We start from the raw sequence: 17,462 nt of genomic DNA on the forward strand, positions 1-17,462 counted from the left end.
TTCATAAGAGCCCATGGTATTACAGGAAAAATAGATGGAAGATTAGCTGACTGACAGGAGGCAAAGAGTGGTAATAAAGGGAGGCTTTTCTGGTTGGCAGAGGTTGGTGTTGGGAATCACTTTTTTCACATTATATGTCAATGATTTGGTGACAGAATTGATGGCTTTGTGGCCAAGTGTGCAGATATGAAGATAGGTGAAGAGGCAGGTAGCGTTGGTGCATGGAGTCTGCAGAAGGACTTAGACAGATTAGGAGAGTAGGCAAAGAACTGGCAGATGGAATATAGTGTTGGGAGATGTCATGTGCTTTGATAGAAGAAATAAAGGCATAGAATATTTTCTAAATGGGGAGATAAATTCAGAGGTGCAAAGGGACTTGGGACTACTTGTACAGGATTCCCTAAAGGTTAATTTGTAGGTTGAGTTAGTGGTAAGGAAGGCAAACTTCGAGGGGACAAGAATATAAAAGCAAGGATGTACTGCTGAGACTTTACAAGGCATTGGCCAAACTGTATTCGAAATATTGTGAGACGTTTTGAGCCCTTTCTCTAAGAAAAAGTGTGCAAGCATTGGAGAGGAGGTTCATAAGACCGATCCTTGGTTTAACAAAAAGTTTACCTATGAGAAGCCTTTAATGTTCTGGGATTGCGCTTGCTGGAGTTTAGAAGAATGAGGGGGATCTCATTGAAACCTATTGAACTCTGGAAGGCCTAGATCGAGTGGATGGGAGAGGATCTTTCCTATAGTAGGTGTGTATAGGTCCAGAGGATACAACTTTTATAGAAGGATGTCCTCTTAAAACATGAGGAGGAATTTCTTTAGCCAGAGGGTGATGAATTAATTGTGGATTTCATTGACATAGATAACTGTGGAACCCAAATCATTAAGAATATTTAAAGCAGAGGTTGACAGATTCTTGATTAGTTAGGGTGTCAAAGGTTGTAGGGGGAAGGCTGGAGAATGGGGTTGAGAGTGTTAGTAAATCAGCCATGTTTTTAATGGTGGAGAAAACTTGACTGAACAAGTGGCCTTATTCTGCTCCCATGTCTTATGGCTTTACAGAGACTTTAGTAGAGCATATGACGAAGACCCAGATGGGAGTCTGGTTCAGAAATTAGGCCCATGGGATCCAGGGTTAGTTGGCAAATTAGATCCTTGAAGGTGAAAATGTAGTCCACAGATCCTTGAGGGTGATAATGCAGGTGGACAACATAGTTTCAGAAGGCACATAGGATTCATAAGTTGAAGCATTGAATACAGGAGGAGAGAAGTTATTTTCTATGAAACCAGATCTCAGAATATTTCTTCTGGTCACTGATGTATTGGATGGACATGATAGCACTGCAGAGTGAAGATGAGTTTCACCCAAAAGTTGTGTGGGATGGAGAAAAAGCCTGGAGGAGCTAGGTTTTTTTCTCTTCAGAGAGAAGCTTAAGAGGGCTCATGGTTGAGGAGTATTAAATTATGAGGGGTATAGTTCAGGTAGACTGTTGGAAAATTATTTCTGTATCAGAGATAAATAACACTACAGGACATGGGTAAGAGAAGAGATGCAGATAGTATATGAGGGGGGACCTTTTTTACCCAGAGAGTGCCAAATATCCAGAATAATCTGTCTGAAGTTTGATTGCTGGGAGCTTTTAAGAAATGGACATAGAAGGCTGGATGATGGGATTTGGCTTTGCAGTGTTAGCATGATTTAGCACATCTGCACACATGTACATGGTGGGCTGCTGCCTCCTTGTTTTGTACCTGGGCCCATCTCTGTGTAGTCATCCTTTGCACTCTGTCACTCTTGACACTGCCAAATTCTGGATGACATCTCCTCCCCAACTTCCTCTCCTTGAATATTTGATCCCCATTCTGTGTCTTGACCCAGCCATTTGGTCCCCTCCTTCCTTACTTTGATGCGTCTGTCCCAGTCATTTCTCTGTCATGTACACTGTCCATGTCTACTCCCACTATGTGTGCATGGCACATATTGAACCTGTAAGTGTACATACAGTGCAGAGTTTAAAAAAAATTACTCACCTCCTTTGGAAGTTTCCATGTATTATGCTTTTACAACTGTGGATTTAATTTCGCTTTTCTTTTGACACTGACCCACAGAAAAAGTCTTTCATGTCAAAATGAAAACAGATCTTTACAAAGTGATCTGAATTAATTACAAATATAAAACACAGCATAACTGATTGCAGCAACACACAAAATGCTGGTGGAATGCAGCAGGCCAGGCAGCATCTATAGGAAGAAGTACAGTTGACGTTTCGGGCCGAGACCCTTCGTCAGGACTAACTGAAAGAAAAGATAGTAAGAGATTTGAGAGGGGGAGGGATTAAGCTAAAAGCTGGAAAGGTGATTGGCAAAAGGGATACACAGCTGGAGAAGGGAAAGGATCATGGGACATGAGACCTAGGGAGAAAGAAAGTGGGAAGGGGGCTCTCTTACTATCTTTTCTTTCAGTTAGGCCTGGCCTGCTGTGTTCCACCAGCATCTTGAGTGTGTTGCTTGAATTTCCAGCATCTTTGAATTTCTAGCATCATGTTTGCATAATTGATTGCTTGAGTGTTTGCTCCTTCAAGTCAATATTTAGTAGATGCACCTTGAGTCTGTGTGGCTAGGTCTCTATCAGCTTTGCACATCTGGACACTGTAATTTTTCCCCATTCTTCATTAGAAAACTGCTCAAGCTCTGTCAGATTGCATGGGGATAGTGAGTGAACAGTTCTTTTCAAGTCCATCCACAAATTATCAATTGGATTGAGGTTTGGATTCTGACTTGGCCACTCTAGGATATCAACTTTGCTTTTTGTAGCTTTGGCTTTATGCTTGGGATCATTGTCTTGCTGGAAAATAAATTTTCTCCCAAGTTGCAGTTCTCTTGCAGACTGCGTCAGGTTTTCCTCCATGATTTCCCTGTATTTTGCTGCATTCATTTTACCTTCTACCTTCACAAGCCTTCTAGGATCTGCTGCAGTGAAGCATCCTCATAGCATGAAGCAGCCACCTTCATGCTTCAAAGTACGGATAGTGTGTTTTTGATGATGTGCGGTGCCAAACATAGTGTTTAGACCGATGGCCAAAAAATTCAATTTTTATTCCATCAGACCATAGAACCTTCTTCCAACTGGCTGCAGAGTCTCCTGCATGCCTTCTGGTAAACTCTAGCTGATATTTCATGTGAGTTTTTTTTTAACAGTGGCTTTCTCTTTGCCACTCTTCCATAGAGCTACAACTGGTGAAGTACCTAGGCAACAGTTGTTGTATGCACAGTCTGTCCCATCTCAGCCACTGAAGCTTGTAACTCTTCCAGAATTGTCATAGGTCTCTTGGTGGCCTCCCTTCTTGCACAGTCACTCAGCTCTTGAGGATGGCCTGCTCTTGGCAGATTTACAGCTGTGCCATATACTGGCCATTTCTTGATGATTGACTTAACTGTACTCCAAGGGATATTCAGTGACTTGGAAATGTTTTTGTATCCTCTCTTGATGTGTGCTTTTCAATAACCATTTTGTGGAGTTGCTTGGAGAGTTTTTTTTTTAAACGATATTTTTATTGTTTTTTAAATAAAGAACATAGTATAAAGGAGAATTGTGAATGTATCAAATGTAGAATTCACATTTATGAAAGAAATGTAAACATGCTATAAACATAGTGACGAACATGCTTTGATTATTGCCCCACCCCTCCCAGTCCCCAACTCCAGGCCATCAATGCATTGGCAAAAAGGGTTAACCAGAACCTTTGGCCCCACAGAGCTGCATTAGTATAGAAAAGGTGTATTTTTCTAATACATAGGCTGTTGAATGATAACAAATTTGACTCCGAAGAGTTTTACCGGAAAATGCTGGAGGTCAGGGATTTATGTACTGAGGAAAGTGAGAGAGAATAGACCTTTAGTGTGGCTGGGAATTTTGAAAATATTCAAGAAAGGGTCCCCACATCTTTTGGAACTTCATGTCCAAATTGAGGATTGAATAGTGGATCTTCTCAAGGTGTAGACTGGACATGATATCCCTGAGCCACTGAGGGTGGGCAGCATCTCTCCATCTGAGCAAAACTGTGTGCCTGGCCAACAGAGAAGCAAAAGACAGTGTGTGATGTTTGTAGTTTGTAGTATTTTTCCAAGCTAGGGCATGTCCAGTACATATGGATAAGGGAAGCCCCACCCCTTTTGCATTTGTCACAACAGGGATTAACATCTGGGTAAATGCGAGATAACTTAGTTTTAGACATCTGGGCCCTGTGTACCATCTTGAACTGTAACAGACAGTGCTGGGCACATAAAGAGGTTGAGTTAACTAATTTGAGGACTTCATCCCACACCTCAGCTGACGTTGAAAAATTTAAATCTTGCTCCCAGGCAGCTTTAATTTTGTCAAGAGGGGTTTGCCTCAGAGCCGCCAGCTTCTGGCAGATAAAAGATATTAGACCTTTGCACAATGGATTCATACAGAGAAACGTATCAATGACGTTTCTGTCGGATGTCTCAGGGAAGTTTGGTATCAGAGGGTGGATAAAATGTCTAATTTGCAAATATCTAAAGAAATGAGTGTAGGGGAGATTAAACGTTGCAGACAGTTGTTCAAATGATGCAAAGCAGTTGTCTAAAACAAAGATTTTTAAAGCGTTCGATGCCCTTTCTGTACCAGTCTTGAAAGGTTGAATCATGTATAGAAGGCTGGAAGAGAAGATTTTGAAGAATAGGACTTGAAAGAGAGAAGCCATGGAGACCACTATGCTTTCTGAACTGGATCCACACTCTCAGGGTGTGCCTGATGACAGGATTAGCAATTGGTTTAGACGTACGAAAATGGAGTGCGGATCCAAGAAGTGCGAAGATGGAAGCATTCTTAGTAGAGTTCAGCTCCATTGTCATCCATAATGGGCAGTTGGATTGATTATAAAAATGAGACCAAAAGATGAGACGAGTGTTAGCTGCCCAGTAGTATAGGTGGAAATTGGGTAGAGCCATGCCCCCAACACTTATAGATTTTTGAAGATGAACTTTATTCAGTTGGGGACACTTGCCCTTCCATAGGTAGGATGATATAACCGGGTCTAACGAATCAAAGAAGGGTTTAGGAATGAAAATTGGTATGGATTGAAAAAGGTATAAAAATTTAGGAAGGATATTCATTTTGACAATGTTGATTTGGCCATCAGGGACATGGACGGGGTGACCACTGTGCTCGGCTCTGTTTTGTTTGAGTTAACAAATTAATAAAGTTTTCTCCAAAAAGACACTTATATTTCCTTGTTACTGTGACGCCAAGGTAAGTAAATTGGTTATTCACTACCTTAAAAGGGAGTTTATGAAACTCTAATGTTTGTGCTTCTTTATTTATTGGAAAAAGTTCGCTCGTGTTAAGTTTGTATCCAGAAACTGGCTAGATTTGTCAAGGAGTGAGAACATGAGGGGTAAGAAGGTTATAGGGTTTGATATAAAAAGTAAAAGATCATCAGCATAAAGGGAAAATTTGTGCTCAACTCCCCCCCCCCACCCCCCCCCAAGATTCCTGTCAGGTCTGCACAACTACAGAACGCAATCACCAGTGGCTCTATGGCCAGATTGAAAAGTAAAGGGCTTAAAGGACACCCTTGATGGGTTCCACGTTTGAGGTTGAAGGGTTGGGATTGCTGAGAGTTGGTCAAAACAGGTGGTGGGACGAGAATATAACAGTTTTATCCACGTTATAAAACTTTGTCCGAAATCAAATTTTTCTAAAACAGCAAAGTGGCATTTCCATTCCACATGGTCGAACGCTTTCTCTGCATCTAAGGAAATGACACATTTAGGGATTCCAACTGAAGGGGAGTATAAAATATTAAAGAGGCGACATATGTTAAAAAAGGGGAGGTGGTTTTTGACAAAGCCAGAGATAATTGAGGGTAGGGTGTTTTCCAGTCTACGGGCCAAAACTTTAGCTAAAATTTTGACATCAACATTTAACAGAGAGATTGGCCTTTATGACGAGCACTCTGTTGTACCCTTGCCTCTCTTTGCTAGAAGAATGATGCATGCCTCATTAAATGATGCTGGCAATTTACCTTGTTTAAACAAATCAGATAAAACCAAGGTTAATTGAGGTAAGAGCAGTGATGAAAATGATTTAAAGAATTCTACATGGAACCCGTCGAGTCCTGGAGATTTACCAGTCTGCAGTGATGAGATGGCTGAGGATATTTCCTGTAATGATACTGGCTCCTTCAGTCTCATTTTGAAATCAGGAAAGAGTGTGGAGATATTTAAGGTGTTCAATTGGGTGAGTGGAAATAAGATCAAATTTCAAATAAGTTTGGAGTTCCACTCGATTTTTGTACAGCTCCAGATTTTTAAATTGAGCATATGGTTGGTCTTTTTCTTTAATTTGATTGGCCAGATCTGGTCGTTCTTTATGGATCTTTCTTTTTATATTCACAGTGTAGGAAATTAATTAACCCCTGAGGTATCCTTTCATAGTGTCCCAAATAATCAGGCTTGAGGTTTCAGGTGACTTATTGGTGTTAAGGAAAAAGATTGTCTGGTCCTAAATAACTTTTACAAAATCATTATCTGACAGTAAGGTCAATTTGAAACGTCAATGCTTACTTATTTGAGGAAGTCCAGGAAGAGTTATGAACAAGACAATTGGGGCATGGTCTGATATCACTAAGCTCTGGTAAACACAGGAACGGACCAAAGGAATCAGCTGATTATTGATTTTTAAAAATAGTCAATTCTAATAAAGGTGTGATGAATGTGTGAGAAAAAAGAATATACTGTGTTATTTGGGTGGAGAAAATGCCATACATTGGAGATGCCATAGCTGGAAAGGAAAAACTGAATTAACGAGGCAGATTTGCTTAGTACTCTGGGAATAGGAGATGATCGATCCAGCACCGGATCTAATCAACAGTTGAAGTCTCCACCTAGTATGAGAGAGAGTATGAACTCAGATCAGGCAGCACACATAAATAAGTTCAAAGAAGCCCGCATCGTATAATTTCCCCGAGACAATGACAAAATGGTTGTTTGTGTCTGATATTGTGTTGTGGAGCTCAAAGGGAACGTTTTGGTTAGTGAGAATTGAGACACCCCTGGCTTTAGCCTGAAAAGTGGAGTGGAAGTGCTGCCCAGCCCATCATCATGACGTAAGACGGGAATTATCAGAACTGCGAATGTGTGTTTCTTGTAGAAATGCAATTGCTGTTTGAGATGCGAGAACACCTTCCTTCTTTTAACAGGGTGATCAGCCCCTTAACATTCCAGCTCACAAAATTTAACGGACTAACCATTCTCTTTTTTAAAAAAAAGATACAGATTGATAGGCATAAGTGGTATCAAGATTTTGGGTATCAGCTCTGGGGCAAAAATGTAAAACAAAGAGAAACAAGGCAGAAATAAATCTTGTATAGCAAGAACTTCTAGGGATCTTAAACTTGAACCAGCATTGGCGTACCCTCCCCCTACCCTCCCACCCCACAAGACAGCTGCCAAAGAACATAGCAGCAAGCTCTTAAGAGCAATAGTCACCCAACAGTACAACTTCCTGTCACTTGTAGCATCTTCTGCAACTCCATTATTGCTATTTAAAGGAATTAGTAAGCATTTAACACTCCTGACATTGTGCTTAATGAGAGGTTAACTTTCCCCAAGTTTTGTTAAACATGGCTGTGAAAATGAACCATAAAACAGAAATATAAACATTTGAAAAAAATGAAAAAATAATTAAAAAAAATAAGTAGACTTTACCCAGTGCTCTTCCCATGAAAGGTTGTAGAGTTCATTGAATTGGCGATAAAAGGAAATTCTCTCTCTCTCAAGGTGCAAAAGCCAGCATCTTTGATGGTATGGGGGTGCATCAGTGCCCACGGCATGGGTGAGTTGCATGTATGTGAAGGTACCATTGACTCTGAGACGTATATTAGGATTTTAGAGAGATGTATGTTGCCATCAAGGCAACGTCTCTTCCCGGGACGTCCATGCTTATTTCAGCAGGACAATGCCAGACCACATTCTGCACGGGCTATGACAGCGTGGCTTTGTAGACACAGAGTGCGTGTGCTTGACTGGCCTGCTGCCAGTCCAGATCTATCTCCTATTGAAAATGTATGGCACATCATGAAGAGGAGAATCAGACAATAGAGACCACGGACTGTTGAGCAGCTGAAGTCTTATATCAAACAAGAATGGACAAAATTTCCAATTGCAAATCTACTACAATTAGTATCCCCAGTTCCAAAATGATTAAAAAGTGTTATTAAAAGGAAAGGTGACGTAACACAACTTTTGTTGAGTGTGTTGCAGCCATCAAATTCTAAATTTGTGTATATTTATAAAATACTGTTAAATTGGTCAATAAAACTATTGAAAATCTTTTCTTTGTACTTTTGTCATTTAAATAAAGATTCATGTGAATTAACATATCACAAATTTTTGTTTTGTTGCGCTTTGGAAAATATCCCAACTTTTCTGGAAATGGGGTTTGTAGTTCAGTGCTTCGTCAACAGAGTGTAGCCACTTCTTATCACCACTGGGAAGTGTGATGCAGAGTCACGCAGGATATAGTAGGGATGGCCTGAGTCTTCGGTTGTATAGCTCCTTCATTACTTTTCCATACTTAGCTTGCAGGCTCAAAACTTCCGGAGAGTAGTCTTCCACAACCCAAATTGTTGGCTGCGGTACTCTAGCTTCGCTCTCCGCCGGGCCTCTCTGACCAGGAGATCTTTAATCTTGTAGCAGTGGAGGCAAAGAATAACTGGTTGTGGTCTCTGTCCTGGGGCAGGTTTGGCTGCTAGTGAATGGTGGGCTCTGTCAACCTCTGGCTAGGATGAGAGGATCTCCTTCCCGAAGATCTCACAAAGCAAAGTGGAAAAAAATTCAGTAGGACGCACACCTTCGATAGATTCTGGCAGGCCCAGGATGCGTAGGTTCTGCTGTCTGCGCCAGCCTTCCAAGTCAGTAACTTTGGCCATTCGCTTGATACTGTTTTCATGTAAGCCAGAGCAGGTAGTTTCCAGTTCACTGACACATTGGCTCAGGTTTTTCGTGGCGAGTTTGAGAGAAGGTAAGCGTTGGCCATGGTCCTCCACTTTGGATTGTATTTGGTCAAGTTTCACTTCCAGCAGGCTGAAAGGTAATTTGAATTCGGACACTAATTCGGCAATGTTGGTCTAGCAGCACAAAGATGGCCTCCACAGTCAGGCCAACTGCCTGGTTCTCTTTTATCCTGGGCTTAGTACTCCTTGAAGTCATTGTGAAGCAAGCGTAGTCGCAGGTGGGCGGAAGATCAAAAAGTCTAACGGTTTGGTATGAGGGAAGGGGGAAGGAGGAATGTGGAGCTAGAAAATAGAATGGAGCACTCGTTCTCTGCGACTACTCCATATGGCAGCCGACCGGAAATCCCTGGGGAGTTCTTTTGTGTTCATGGTGTAGTTTTTGTCAGGATACTGACTCACTTATAGCAGTTAGACCTTCCAGAGTATTTTTATTACAATCGATTGAAACATTTTGACTGCACATGGTGATCTCCATTTAACTAATCGTATGCTTTCTAAAACCAATTGGCTGCACCGGAGATGATTTGTTGTATCATATTAAAGTGGTAAATACTTATGCAATCAATTATTTTGTGTTTTAAATATGTAATTAATTTAGATCACTTTATAGAGATCTTTTTTCACTTTGACAGGTCTTTTTCTGTTAATCAGTGTAAAAAAAACAAATTTAATCCACTGTTGTAAAACAATAAAACATAAAAACATCTGGGGGGGGTGTTCTGAGTATTTTTATAGGCACTGCTGTCTTGTGCAGATTGTCTTTCTTGTGACTGCTAACTCTACAACCCCCTTCCTTTGTCTCGCGATCTGTCTCCACTACCTCCCTTCTCACTGCCTCTTTCAAGTCTTTCCTTTCCTCTTATGTTTCCTCTCCCTTTAATCACTCTTTTCTCTTAGCTTCTCTTCTTCTTCTCACTTCCCCCCCCCCCCCCATGCTTCGTTCAATAATTCTCTGGTAGTATTCTCCAACCTGAAACTGTCAATCCTGTGTAAATCCAGTGACTTCCACAATCACTTTGTCTAAGGCCCCCTCCACCTTGCCACTGGTCTCTTTGTTTTTCATTTTCTCTGTTTCAGCTGCATCTGTTCTAAAGATGAAGCTTTAGTCGTAGAGCACAGGAACAGGCCATTTGACCCATCGAGTTCTCTTTTATTCCTCCTGATTTTCCTTAATTGTTCATTTGCATTTTGCATTTCATAAACTCCTCAAACATCTCATCTGGTTCTAACTGCCTATGTCTGATTTGAACCTTAAATTACCAAGGTTCCCTAAATCTGTTAGCCTTGCCTTTTATTCTAACAGAGCATACAGATTTAATATTTCATTTTTGAAGGACTCCCACTTACCATGCAGCACTTAGCTGGAAAGCAACCCAGCTGCCTGCCAGATTTCTTTTCATGCCATCAAAATTAAGTCGTCATTTATGTTTTTCTTCAGTTTGGAATCTTAACCCCAAGGACTAGTCCTATCTTTGTATATAATTATCTTGAAGTTAATGGCTTTTGTGTCTCTTTTGCCCTGACTGTCCATTGCCTTAGGCTTTGGCCTGAACCAGACCCACCCAGAAAATCTTTGGAGAATCTTCCAGTTCCTTGCCTGCTGTTACTTAATTCTAGCAAGTTACTCTTTGGGCTGGTAGGTATCAATACATGATTTCCTGGCCCGTGGAGATGAATTCATTGTTTGGGAACAGGAGTCTGTCACTTGGTCACTATCCTATAGAGTGAATATTGCCTTTCCTAATCTCTTTACCACTGAGTCCACATTGATTTTGATCTTTCCACAGGTTAGTAAATATCACCAGGCCAATTCAAGTTAGCCTGCAACTTTGTTCTCTAATTTTTATTATTATACTGAATAGCTTTTGTGGTGAGCTAGTGGCAGTTTGGTATAAAAAGTCATCAGCCTTGTTATCTATCATAGCTATGTGCCTTGATGGAAAATGTACACACTAATGCTCCAGTAATTTTTCTTTAGGCAGTTCTATCAGGTGATGAGAATGAAGGTTTAAAGCACCCAGGGTTGATGTTGAAGTATTCTACCTATAAAAACCTAGCCAGTTTGGCTTCCCAAAAGGATGATCTGAGTACAGCAATGAAGTTTTATCTGGAGGTAAGGAACAAAATGAATTTTAAAGATGCAAGAAATCGATCATATTTAGGAGGGCATTTTTGCATTTAAATCATCAACTTGACTGTGGCAGATTTTGGAAATCCAAAATGCTGGAGGAAGTCAGCAGGCCAGGCAGCATCTATGGAAAAGAATAAACAGTTGATGTTTTGGGCTGAAGGCTGTTCACCACTTTAAGTTCCTCCAGCATTTTGTGTCTTGCTTTATATGATGCCTTCTCTTTCTCCTCCTTTGTCTTCCCCATGCTCTTTGCTGTATGTGCTGCAGCTTTCTGCAGCATACTGAAAGCTATAAGGGTGGTGTGGGTTAACAGTTTGTTGGCACCCTATTTGAACCAGGCCATTTTCCCTTATGTGATGGTATTGCCACTAGTTTGAAATAGAATGACCTATGAAATAGTTTAGGGGTGTATTTTCATTGTTGAACTGCCTAATGGTTATTTTCAATGATTTTCTCACACAGGCTGTAATGTTGGATTCTACTGACGTAAATCTCTGGTATAAAATAGGAAGAGTGGCACTAAAATTGATTCGAATTCCATTGGCTCGCCATGCTTTTGAAGAAGGACTGAAGTGTAATGCTGATCATTGGCCATGCCTGGACAATCTTATTACTGTACTATACACACTTAGTGATTATACCAGTAAGTTGAAATCTCTCAGTTCACAACATTTCTTTGTGCAATTAGATTGCTCTTTAAAGTACTTCTAATTTGCTTTGCAAAATCTGACCATCTGGTAACTGCAGTAACCTTTGCTGGAATCAGTAGGTGTTCAGAGTGCCTGGGTTTGGTCTTTGATTTCAGTAACATTATGGGTGATATGTCCAGCAGCACTGAGTTTCTAGATTTGCCTATGAAGGTTGGCCCCTTGGAAGAAGCAGTGCTTCTGAGCCACATGAAATGAATTGTCACACCTTTTGAGGAAGAAAATATGGTTCAGAAAGGGTACAATTTCCTACAATGAGACCTTTGGATCATGTGGAGAGAGAGTACCCAAATATTTCCTTAATTATCCATTAATGTTAATAGAACTTCTAATATTTCAGAAGATTTGCTTTGGTATAGAAGTACTTATTGTGGAATGGCTTAGTAATTTTGTTTAATTTTGCTTAATCTGAACCACTTAGTTGTCAAACTAAATTTTGAATTCTGGGTCCTTTTATGCCCTGTGACATTGGAAGTAAGGTCTGACTGCATTTTAAATAAAGTAAGTTCTTTGTAATTTATTTTTAAAAATTTAACTTTATTTACACTTCATCATTCTTAATTCTCCCATTTCCTTAACAATTTCATTCATTTTATGGCCGATCCATCTTCATCTGAGTCTAGAACTACAGATATAGCAAGGTTTTGTTCAATTGAAAGGAAAATCACCAAGTCTGTTGCTTCAGTTTGTTAGAGTATGATGATTTTTATACATAGTTTAGTCATAAACATTAATATGAATTGAGACTTGTGGTGGATAGGTGTCGCTTTGGCCTATGTGACTGACTTTTCATATTCTCAAACCACCCTGCACATTTTGAAGATCAAGATCTCAGACCTGGCACAAAACTTGTGGAGTACTGAGGTGCAGTTATCACTGCTTCCAAATGCTTCTCAGACCTAGGCTAACTATAGCACTGGAAAAAGTGCCACCAATGCAAAATACTCCAAATTTATGAACTGATAAACAGGCTGAAGTCAATGCACTCTCACAGGCCTACATCTCAGCAATGAGACCTTAGGTGCATTGGATTCCACTGTTGCTGGCTTTCTGAAGCTGCTAATTGTACCAGCAGGCTTTAAGTTCCCTTCATAGTGTTTTAAAGTGTACACTATGTCTTTTCTCGACAACCAATAGGTTAACATAACTAATTTGTACAGTTTTAAAGGAATGAATATTTTAGAAGCTTGTCCTTATGGTTAGTATGTTTCAAAGTCTTTAACTCTCACTTGCCCATTTGTTAGAATAATGTCTGTCACTAACATCTGGAGCCAGGTTTGCCCCATCTATTCATTCATCCTTAGACTAGCTGCTCTCAGCCACGACTTTCTCTGTAATGCACTGGCATCAAGATGGTATCTCTTGAATTTAAAACTGAACCAAATTAATGCCATATTACACATAGAGATGAAGTCTGAGGGTTAGGTGAGGAGAGGTGGAGATTCGAGTGAGGTTCCTTTCAGGCGTCTTTCTTATTGTTGAGTGTTACGAATCCCGTAACTGGATAACTTACCAGCAAAGACAGAGAGGTCCGTTGAAGTCTGATGTCACTATTTTCAAACATTTTATTCGTAAAGGGACACAAAAGTAAGGTTAACACATACATTCAGATAGCGCACATAGTCAACACTCAATCTAAAGCGCGGGTATAGTAATAATCATCATTAAGAAGTGAGCTCTACGGTTGTCTAGGGCAGGGGTCAGCAACCTTTACCACTGAAAGAGCCACTTGGACCCGTTTCCCACAGAAAAGAAAACACTGGGAGCCGCAAAACCCGTTTGACATTTAAAATGAAATAACACTGCATACAACGTTTTGTTTTGCCTTTATGCTATGTATAAACAAACTATAATGTGTTGCATTTATGAAATTGATGAGCTCCTGCAGAGAAAACGAAATTACATTTCTGCATGCAACAAAAACATTTTGAACTCCGAAAATAAGACGTTGGGTTGAAGGTTACTTTTAAGTAAAATACTCAACGTCTATTTGAGTCCTTCTTGTATTTATGAAAAACGCTAAACTTAAATTTGCCGCCAGCAGCAAACCAAAAATAACGTCAGCCAGCTGTCAACCTGAAAAATAAAAGGACAATTTCACTGAACAATGAAAACATATGAATATACGTAAAATAATAGGCAATTAAAATATTTATCATACTTGGTCACGTTGACTCACACCTGACAATGCAGTCGTATTCGGTAGGGATGGATCGATGCTTAGGGGATTGACCGGGAAGGATAATGTGTTTTTTTCCTCTCTGAACTCACAGAAGCGTTTCCCAAACGATGTTTGCATTGCGATGATTGCAGAATGTAAATACTCCGAATTTATCATGTCGTGACCTTGTTTGAACTCTCTCAAATTGGGGAAGTGAGACAATGTGCCTTTCTGTAAATCTCTGGCAAGCACTGTCAACTTGCGCTCGAATGCCAAAACATCCTCCAACATGTGTAGGGCTGTACGTCCTTTCCCCTGAAGAGCTGTGTTCAGCGTGTTCAGGTGCGCTGTCATGTCTACCATGAAGTGTAGCTTTTCCAGCCACTCTGGCTGTTCCAGCTCAGGAAAGGTGAGCCCTTTGCTGCCCAGGAAAGTCTTCACTTCTTCCAGACACGCGACAAAGCGTTTCAGCACCTCCCCTCTGGACAGCCAGCGATAAAAACACGTTGTAGCGGTGTGCAGTCAGTAAACTGCAGTCAAAGATAGCTTTATTCGAACGAAACAGCCTTGCTTTTAAGCCTCCCTCAACCCGCCCCCCCATGGGCGCGGATGCTGCAAAAGACACGTACTCACAAACCCCCGTAGGCTATCTCCCTTAGCCTGAACGCTGGCTAATTGTGAGCCGGTTTGGATGTGTCAGGAAATGGGTCGCCACAACGTCTTATTTAGATTGTACAAGATCACCATAATCTTCAAATTTAGAATTACATTTCAAAAACTAACAAACCAGCATAAAATACATTTTAATTAAATACTGACCAATTATTTCCCAAAGCAACAGGGAGCCGCAGCACAGACGTAAAAGAGCCACATGTGGCTCCGGAGCCGCGGGTTGCCGACCCCCGGTCTAGGGGTTAATAGATTGTCCGTTGGGAATATAAAAGTCACTCAGAAGGCTGCAGGTCTCAGCCCTTTGAAAATCGCTGGGTTTCACGTGGGGCGACCGAGAGAGAGAGAGATTGGGGAGAAGAGGAAGAACTTGCCGAGTCTTGATGAGGCTTCCGTGAAATCGGGGGGGGGGGGGGGAGCGTTGGTTTCCTCTCCCCGATGTTAGTTAAAAGCGGTTTTCTGTGATTCCAGCCACAAATTCCAATCCCGGAATCTAACGCACGTGGCTTCCTTCAGAATGGCTTCCCGCTGCTGCGGGATCACTCTCTCGTGTCTTCTTGGTGCGTCTGAGGGGGCTGTCCCCCTGAGACTCCCCTTTATACTTCCTCACGGAGTCGCAGGTGTCAATCAGGTTGGGATGATGCAATCTCTCTCTCAACCAGCCCACCTTGCCCAAGGGCTTTTCACGTGGTTTCCATGAGACAATAGTCGCAGTCGTCTTATTCTGCATCCCGGGTGGGACGTGCAATTTGGCACATTTCTCTCTCTCTCCTACTGGGTCTACTGACCCCCCCCCCTTTTGACGGGTGCTCTTGCGATTCTCACAAAGGAGGGGGCTGGGATCATAACAGCTCCTCTCTTAAAACGTTTTTACCAGCGGTTAAAACGGAGTGGTCCACAGTCTTACAGGAGTTTTGAATCTAACACAATACACAAGTTTTTCTTTTCATAGAATATTACCGTTATACATTCAAGTCAGTATCTAAATAGTTAACGATTACAGTGTCCCTTTCTTTAATATCTTAACATTGCAAACCGTACATCAGACTTCAATTCAATAACCACCCTATTTATTTTTTTTCTTAAGCAACAAAACTAAGGAGGTATGACCTTAGCTTAGGTGCATTTACAAAAGTTTACGCGATTACTAATCGTTCTGGCAGGTCTCCAAAGGGCTGTCTTTATTATTCACAGGCTTTGGCGCAAACCTGTTCAACCTGCTTGGCTGTCTAACAATGGCATCCCCATTAACCGTTGCCTCTTTTTCGGCAAGCCCCCCCGTGGGGAACTTGAGTAGTTTGGCGTGGTGAACTCCCACCCGCCCCGTTCATCGGGGTTATTTTAGCAACACCATGCCCCAGACTTAGACCATCTCCACCCAATTCTTTGATTTCACCCAGGTGGCTGGCCCTTTTATCAGTCCCCTTCAGGCTATTGGTGTTTGATTCGAACTCTTCGCTCATGTAGCCTGTCGAAGGCAGCCTTTTCACACCCCATCCTGGCATAACAATAGAGTGGGGGGCCCCGCTATTCCCCGGCTCACTCTGTGAGCGATCTGCCAGGTTTAAGGTTTCTTCCTTCGATTTGGAAACTACAGACTTTCCGTTTCCTTCACTAACAATCCTCACCCCCCCATTCTTAAATTCTGCGTTAACTTTGAACCCACCTTCGAGTACAAACACCGGGGAACTCGCACTTCCCCTGGTTACCAAGGTTAATCCTTTTTCCACTGAACCAAGTCTATCTGACCCACAAGGGCGGATACCCCATTCCCCTGAATCAGATACCTCAGACTTCTTCTGAGCTCCGTTACCAGGTTCAGCACCACGTGCATCCCCATCTCGGACACACTCAAACGGGACATTTGCCTCTTCCAGGCTTTCAACACCCGTACCTTTTTTAAATTCGAACTTCCCCCCGATTCTCCCAGTTACTCTCTGGGCAGCTCCCACCCGGGGAAGGCGCAACCCTGCGAACTGAAACAACCTCCTCGGCCCTTTCAGCAGACTCCTTCGAGGCAAGGGTACCCTTTCCATCTAGGACTGCCCTCCTCTCATTATCGGGAACACCTTTAGAACTCTCAAGTTCTTCAAACAATTCTGCCAAACCAGACAGATCATCCATGTCCGACTCGGGACCTTTTAAGAGCTTTATCTGTTTCTCATCTTTATTTCCTACCTTTAGGACCTTTCTCTTCGCTAAGGGCAGATCTATCTCCTCTCCCTTACCCCCTTTCACTTTACTACTCTTCGTCTTACCACCCTCTAAACCCTCATGGCACAGGGTTATCAAAGACGTCTCGGCCAAATCAAAACTGGCCAGATTTAAACTGCTCTCGTTCTCAGCTGTCTCCCCTCGACATGCTGTGAGTGACTGCGTCGGCGAGATGGTCCTTGTGCGCTAGGGGTGGGGCCACCACACTCGCCGGTCGCCAGGTTGGCAGCATGGCTGACCAAACCTTACCCCCTGCTAAGTCGTTCCCCAGCAGGATGTCCACGTCAGCTCTCGGGAATTCTGAGGGCACCCCTATTTCAACTGATCCATACACCAGCTCACAATCCAGAATGACCTTATATAAGGGCACCATTTCTATCCGTTTATTTATTCCTTCCACCTTTACCATGCCCGTTTCCCGACCAAATTCTAGTACCTTACGGCTAACCAGGGATAGTTCAGCGCCTGTATCCCTTCAGATTCGTACGGGAACTGGTGTGTCTCCGTCCGTCACAAACACTGTTCCGTGTGACAGACAA

The 17,462-nt window shown here is 42.0% G+C and overlaps 1 protein-coding gene across 3 annotated transcripts in view; it reads left to right on the forward strand.

The window, feature by feature from the left end:
- Positions 1–17,462, forward strand: part of cabin1 (calcineurin binding protein 1) — a 563,877-nt gene that overhangs the window by 15,221 nt on the left and 531,194 nt on the right. For all 3 annotated transcript variants that reach the window (XM_059983285.1, XM_059983287.1, XM_059983286.1), the window contains exons 4-5: positions 11,020–11,154; positions 11,635–11,815. In XM_059983285.1, coding sequence (XP_059839268.1) covers positions 11,020–11,154; positions 11,635–11,815 — 316 coding nt within the window. The remainder of the gene's footprint in view (positions 1–11,019; positions 11,155–11,634; positions 11,816–17,462) is intronic.

The sequence above is a fragment of the Hypanus sabinus genome, chromosome 10 (assembly GCF_030144855.1).
Source record: "Hypanus sabinus isolate sHypSab1 chromosome 10, sHypSab1.hap1, whole genome shotgun sequence".
Lineage (NCBI taxonomy): Eukaryota > Metazoa > Chordata > Chondrichthyes > Myliobatiformes > Dasyatidae > Hypanus > Hypanus sabinus.